General features: G+C 42.2%; 1 protein-coding gene across 1 annotated transcript in view; it reads right to left on the bottom strand.

Moving 5' to 3' along the window:
* Window positions 1–7,650, bottom strand: part of LOC139139970 (uncharacterized) — a 32,321-nt gene extending 24,671 nt beyond the window's left edge. The window contains exon 1 of the mRNA XM_070708945.1: window positions 7,424–7,650. Within this exon, the coding sequence (XP_070565046.1) occupies window positions 7,424–7,503 (80 nt within the window). The 5' untranslated portion in view covers window positions 7,504–7,650. The remainder of the gene's footprint in view (window positions 1–7,423) is intronic.
* Between the last annotated feature and the right edge of the window lie 204 nt (window positions 7,651–7,854).

The raw sequence follows: 7,854 nt of genomic DNA on the forward strand, positions 1-7,854 counted from the left end.
GGTCATTGCTTTTTCACTGGTAGGAAAGGGGGGGTCACCACATTTAAAAAACATAATAATACCAACAATAAAGTTCACTTTATGCCATGTCCATAATCAACCCTCTTTACCAGCGGGCCGCCTTCGGCGGCCCACTACAATAAATATACATTATGTATTACCCATGACATTCTTAACGGGCAGACGCCTTTGGCGGCCCACTCCAATTAGGTTTACTTCATGCAATGGCCATGATCGACCCTCTTTGACCCCCTCCTGGGGCGGCCCACTACAATAAATTGACTTTATGTAATACCCCACGGCAATCTTACCGTAAAATTCCCAATTGAAGCCGCGGCTTGTATTAGAAACATTTTTGAGGGACCCCTGGGATCACGCACTGAACAATGGTAATGGCCGCGCGCCTTCAGTGGCCCTGTCCAGTAAAGTCTACTTTATGCAATAGCCATGATCGACCCTCTTTACCGGCGTGCCACCTTTGGTGGCCCACAAGAATAAAGTTGACTTTACTTAATGGTCCATGACCCTCTTAACGGAGGGCTGCCTTTGGCGAACCACTCCAATAAAGTTTACTTTATCCAATGTCCATGGACATGAGTTGTCTATGGAAATGAAGTTAAAAATTGCCTTGCAGTCGTCCCAATTAACAGACGTTTCAATGGATGTGGTTGAGAAGTTTGTGCACTGGCATCTCTGCTACACGAATAAAGTGCGCCGCGTACCGGAGTTCAAATCCAAACCATGCGGGTAAATTTGACATATGGGTTTTGGTTATTTTTCGGGGGGGGTCATAAATTTTTTTCGTCTGACAAAGGGGGGGGTCATCATTTTTTCACAAAAAACGCAGGGGGGTCTATATTTTTTTGAACACCGGCGACAAGATTTTGCCGCCCCCCCCCCCCCCAGGCCGTAAAAAACTGAACGCTCCCTTAAGTGACTGAAGTCCGCGTTTTTGTAGTTGTAAACCTTATGATCAGTGTAAGAAATCCGCTTCGGAGCTGCCAGATTAATGTCACATCCAAGCACAGGGGCTCACAAGTGGCTATATAAGTCAATATTACAGCGTTTTTCTTTCTTTTTCAATGTTACAAATAAACTAGCTGAGCCTGAAGAGCACAACACTTGTGTAGCTGTCTTTTGTGTAGCTTGTATTGGCATGTATAGTGCGCCCTCAATAGGGAGTGTGATCATATGTAAATGCGACCTTTAGTTCCGTGACCTCTAGCCATTCCTACTTCCTGTCCTCGCTATGCTTACTGTACTAATAATAAATTAGTACAGTAAACACAAATACGTCAGTAAACACAGCGACGTCTGTACGCATGACCGGCCATATGGAGAGGGAAGTAGGCATGGCTAGAGGTCACGGAACTAAAGGTCGCATTTACATATGATCACACTCCCTATTGAGGGCGCACTATACATGCCAATACAAGCTACACAAAAGACAGCTGCACAAGTGTTGTGCTCTTCAGGCTCAGCTAGTTTATTTGTAACATTGAAAAAGAAAGAAAAACGCTGTAATATTGACTTATATAGCCATTTGTGAGCCCCTGTGATCCAAGTTGAAGGTGGTCCGATTGGATGAGAGATTCACCAAGTGCGACGGAGATTTCGAGTTCACAGTCTTAAAGGGCCATTATTTGTAATTTTTGACCATTTTTTACCTCGGAAAATTCCATGTTGGAGGCTCATATTTGTTGCAAAATTTTGTTTAACGAAGAAACAAACATGATTAGTGTTGTTATAGCCACATAAAACTGCTAATATTTGTTCAAAACGTGTTGCCCTTCCGAGCTCGTTTGTTGACGTCTGGCATGCTCAGCGTGCTGGGGAGAACGCAGATATGGTGACGCCGCGATCACGCGAGATTTACAAGTTCACGTTTATTGTGGGATCAAACAACATTGAGTCGTGGATTGCCAGACATCTGGCTACGCAACGTGCTCGGACAATGGACTACAGGGCATAAATAATGAATATTTATTTTGAAATTGCTGTAAATGGCTCGCGCAGGTGCAGAAGAATGCCTACGTTGCAATCCGCGTGTCAACAGAGTTTGTATTTCTGTCCGGACAAAAATTGAAATTTTCGTTGTAAAATCACATGTTATTTAGTTGTAGGGCACGTAATGTTTCCGAATAATATGCGATTCTCTGTTATTTGACAGGCTATTCAACATGAGCCAGTGATCATTTCAATCAAAACAAACGGAAAAATCGCCAGAAGATACAGCTAATGGAACTTTAATTACAGAAAAAAAATTGTGATAATTCAAACATTTAATATGCTGACTTATCGACATCCCACCTTGATAAGCAATGTCACCTGTGTTTCACTACACATATATTAGTTTAACAGCCCGAGTACTTGTTATTGGGGAAAATTTGAACCAATCACGTTCTGTAAACCTGTAGCACTAGTCCACATAGCCCTGCGTACAGGTCTGTGTGTTCCCGGCGTTATACGGCCTCCACCACAGCCCTGCAACGGTCTATGGAGATGACTGGGGACTCTGCGGTCCGGATCCGGACCGCAACGAAAACACGGTCTTTTTGGTCGAAATTCTGCTCTATCGTGACAAAATCCTTTCCCTGCCTACCTTTACCTCCTAACCGACCCCAGAAAAGATGCGATTAATCTCCTAACGTCCAAAACCGCTCGTTTTCTGAAACATAACGTACTCTCGAACATGTTGTTTACCCATGGACATCACCATTTTGAATATCGCCAGTTATCACTCTATATGTACCGTTGCAGGGCTGTGGTTGAGGCCGTATAACACCGGCAACACACAGATCTGTACGCAGGGCTATAGTCCACAGAGAATAGGCTGGCCTAAACTCAGTAAGTTGGAATACACGAAAACCTTTAGAAAGAGAATATTGCCCTGTCATTGCCATCGGTATCAGAACTTGTCAACGGCACCCTTCACCTTTGAATCAAATGCAAGTAATATTTGTGTATATTTAACTCATCTGCTGATAAATATCGACTTCGTCAGCTCGTAGCTATAAACACAAATGCGCTGCCTGGACGTCTGAACTAATTGCAGGGTAAGAACTATATCATTCACGTTACGTTTTTAGTCTTTCCATATGGAATCATTCAACTTCACACTAAACTTTGAAGTCAAGTTCTTAAAGGCTTTTTTGTAATCCCTGGGATAGCCTTTGTTCTAGTCTGTAGGAGGATTCTGTAGGTGTGATAGTCTTTTGTTTTTCATTGTAATTGTAATCTAGTAGGTAAATTTTCTGATTAGACAATATGCCGCTAACGGAGGCTGTCAAGTGTCTACAGTCCGCAATCACAAATATCGCTAGTGAGTATAAATTGCCTTATAGCTTAGCAGATAAATATTTTGTCACAAGTAGTATTTTTTGTACATTTTCATCATGTTTACCACAGTAACACAATATAAACACCGGGTGACACGTAGTTGTTAAAACATGTTTATGATAGCTGATAGCCGTTAGAATAGCTTGAAAATAGTGGAGGTCGGACTTTTCTCGCGGGTCTTTGGTTTTATCTGTGGCCGAATGATCCTAGCCTGAAGGCAGACCCAATTTTTTGTTTTGTTGGTAGGTTTGTTTGCTTGTCTGTTTGGTCTACGGTTCCCCATTTTGATATAAAACGTTTATTTAAAAACAAGGCATGTCTGCTATCATTCCTGAATGGAACGGCCTTTCATAGTACTAGCAGTTGTTTGTGCTGAACATATTCATATTATAATGAGAAAAATTCATTTTACTGTCAAACGAACGCTTGGACTTTCTGTCGTGTGACACAGTAAACTAAACGCAGAAGTATTTTAAAAGTCAACACAAACACACACACACACACACACACACACACACACACGTCATCGAACGTATGCCTTATATTTCCATTTTGTCTTGTCAATTTGTAGATGAACAAAGATTGAGTTATTCAAGAAGTTTGTTATAGGGCGTATGGACATTTGGCAATCTGATTAAAATCAGATGTAGTGTACGGCGACGTCTCTGTACTTACGCGGTACTCTCTTGCTGTAGCCTCTCTGACCAACTCCCATAGAAAGTCGCGTTCAAATCCCATGCTATGAAGCAGCAAATCAGATTGCACGTTACGCGATCGCGAGGTCAAGTGCGTCGATGCGATGTCGTGATCCCTAGTGAACATCCGATCGTTGTTCAAATCTGCTGCGACAAGTACACAACACGACGCTATGGGGCCCGTTCTGGTCAAAATTATGTTTTATTAATTTTAGTATGTTAGAACATATAGACTCTCGAGAAAAACGGGACAGGCAACTCCGATAGAGAACAAAGGGTCTATGGGATTAGCAGCCTCTGATCTATCTTGGAATAATTAAGAGGTGTTAATGGGTCGGGGAAGGAATGAAGCTGGGCCCGATCGATTGCACAACGTCCGGTTCATAGACACGTGCATGCGGGTATACGGTAATGTTTTCGGATTACAAGTTATTCCGGATTACCCGCAAGTCCATTTTTAGAAATAAAAGTGTTACAACTATTTTGAGAAGAATTCGTCAAAATGGTTTTAAAGTACTTTTTACATATTGGTAGCGAGATTTTATGCAACTAGAAGTCTGCAGGGAGTCAGTATGTTGCTGTAAAGTGACAAAGTTTCGAATAGAAATCCGAAAAACATACCGCTGCAGTTCCAGACTTAACAGCAGTTGACATCACAGAGTTGTTTACATTCCGCAATCGTCCGTGTATCTCCGAATTTTCCCTCGTTTTTGCAGTTTTTTAACCGTCGGAATATTTTCTGTGCGAGGAGTGCTCCATGATTCGGTAAAGTATGTATGTTATCTACTGAAATGTTGTTGTTTGAAAACTGTGAACGGCCAAATTTACGAGTACAGCGTTCAGCTTTGTGTAAATATGCATGTCTACCTTACCGCTTCTGACTCCATCAACCGATGGATAGTCCCGATTTATCGCGAAGTTTCTCCTGACAGCGAAAGTCAGTGTTACAAATGTATTTTCTAGTACTTGCGGATGTAAACATGTGTAGCTTATCCGAACTTTGGTGTTTCTTTAGGCTAACAGTACCAAAATGTTAGAGGTCGTTTTTGAGCTCCGATGGAGTAGTCATTTTTTGTGTTCCCTGATTTTCGTCAAATGTTGCGTGACAGATGAAATAAAGGTCAGATTTTCGTTTCGCAGGACTGGGGAAGTGTAAACCTGTCTAACTTGTAAATGTTTGTTGTTATCTGAGATTTTTATGGTAGGGAATGTAAACTTATATTGTCGATATCTAGCAAGAGTTTTCTGTAGCGTCTATGGCTAAATGTACACTGTTTTTATCGTCTGGTTTTTTCCCGTTGGCTTCGGCTTGAATCCAAAATGTGATCTTCATCGTTACCGGAACATTCACCATGACTAATATCAAAAAACCCTCAAAATTCTCTGTGTCATTACTCGGAACGTGCCATGCAAGAGCAAAGTGTACATATTCAGAACGTCAGTTTGATCGTTAATGAGATTCAGTGTTAAGTACGAAGTATTGTTGTCGGGGACCGCTTGGCAAATAAACTTTAATGTATTCAAAGATAGATCGCACAAAGAAACCTCAGCAGTTGCCTGTCCCGTTTTTCTCGAGAGTCTATGGGCAAGCGGACGAATAGGATTCTAGGCTAAGTCATAGACTCTCGAGAAATTCTCGAGAGTCTATGGCTAAGTGCAGTGCAGTGTGTACCGTAAGCGTACGCAGCATTCAAAAAGAAATCTGCCGAACAGATATCTACGAATATGAAAACCAGTAAAGAACTTAACAATGACCACCAGGAAATGTCTCCAAGCTTGATTACTGTCAAATGTCCCTAATTACAAATATAGCATTCGGCAGTTTCACCTCTATCTGACACTAGTGACAGGCTTCGATAGGCGAAGCCGGCCTGAATACCCGTAGCCTAGATTGCTTTACCGTCCGCTTGCCTCCGTACCTCCGTCCCCACTACCGTCTAGTCTCGTGAGCAGTATTTCGAGCTGGAGTTGTAAAAACTGCTCATTTGAATGTCAATGGTCACCAACTGAGACCATGACGTCACCAGCGTCCCTTCCAAAGTCAATCACTGACCAGATATGAACTGAATTGCCTCGCGTGCACATTTTGTAAAGTACTTCTTGGGGGTATTGGCTTTTATGACATTACATTGTTTTTATTCCCGAAATTAATCCAATCTATCTAAATTTGACATTATCCCCACTGTATTACGCAATGAAAAAAAAGAAAAGAAACCATTTGAAAAATTATGATCCAACAATATCTGTCGATGCAAGTGCAAATGGCTGAGCAGGCTCTTGACTGGCAGAGGTCGCGTTTGCGTATAAATTCTGCATATTTCACATAAAATTGCCATGTAGAACGAGTTGACCTACTTCATTTCACCACAGTCGCTCGAGAGTTATTCAGCTCTGGGACTAGTCGCCCCATAGACGAGTATACAGAAGCGAGAAATACGAGAGTTATTCAGCTCTGGGACTAGTCGCCCCATAGACGAGTATACAGAAGCGAGAAATACGAGAGTTATTCAGCTCTGGGACTAGTCGCCCCATAGACGAGTATACAGAAGCGAGAAATACCAGAGTTATTCAGCTCTGGGACTAGTCGCCCCATAGACGAGTATACAGAAGCGAGAAATACGAGAGTTATTCAGCTCTGGGACTAGTCGCCCCATAGACGAGTATACAGAAGCGAGAAATACCTAGGTATTTCTCGCTTCTGTATACTCGTCTATGGGGCGACTAGTCCCAGAGCTGAATAACTCTCGAGCGACTGTGATTTCACAGTATCTCAATGCGCCCCAAAACGATACAATCATCAGTGCCGCGCCGTGTAGCAGCAAAATGAGTTCGTGACCTTTGAAGTACGCGTTTCAAAAAATAAATACCCATGGGAACCTGCTCACCACGCCACGCAACTCATGTACAGCTGACTGTGGTGCACTTGTCTGGCGATGGTCGATGATTCTGGTTATTGCCTATATTGTCAAGTTCAATGCCTAATTTACGGAAACACGAACTCTGTCTAGTGCTCTGCGTACAGGTTGTGCACACGGCCTCTACCACGTGCTGTCCTGTGGACAGTGTGGTACAAGCCGTCGGCCTACCACCGGTACCGCCGGGAAACGCAGACCTATTGTACGCAGGCGCTAGCCTACTGCTGCTGATTTAACATCAATGCCAACATGGAAATCTCATGAAAAATTTGTCATTGTTGGTTCTGTAGCTAATACAATCTTGAAAAGCAACTTAAAAGACACAGACTGTCAATACGTCGCCATAATATTATGCTGATCTCAGCGGAACCATGCCGGAATATAAATTCGCTGACACACACACAAGATTGAAAAGTGTCACTCTACATCTCATTCTCAGAGAAAAATGCATTGATCAAATATTATGACGCTTACCTTCGATAATCTAGCTTTTGGTTCGCTATGTCCAGAGTAACCCACACGATTCTTAAAGTCAAACGTCGACACGACGACATCAACAGTCAAAACTCAAGATTAGCGATCAGCGCGGCCGAGTGACTGAATTCAGAAACCAGACATGAACTGAAAATGCTCACGTGTTTTCATAGATATTGCATTTGTCTGTAAATTTAAACTTTTGCCAATAGTTTTAAAGTTTTTTAAGCTGTGATGATCAAGATCATGGACATAATCATGACAGACCAATGACAACGGCCTTTTTATTTACAAATATGAATTCGGTGGAAAAAATGCTGAATGTCTTTGGCTTCTGGCATTGTATCAGCATTTACATAACAAGTGCAATTGATTGGTACAGTGCTTCAAAGTGATATCACCATAAAGTAATGAAAAGCCATATACGCATT

Source organism: Ptychodera flava, chromosome 9, assembly GCF_041260155.1.
Source record: "Ptychodera flava strain L36383 chromosome 9, AS_Pfla_20210202, whole genome shotgun sequence".
Classification (NCBI taxonomy): domain Eukaryota; kingdom Metazoa; phylum Hemichordata; class Enteropneusta; family Ptychoderidae; genus Ptychodera; species Ptychodera flava.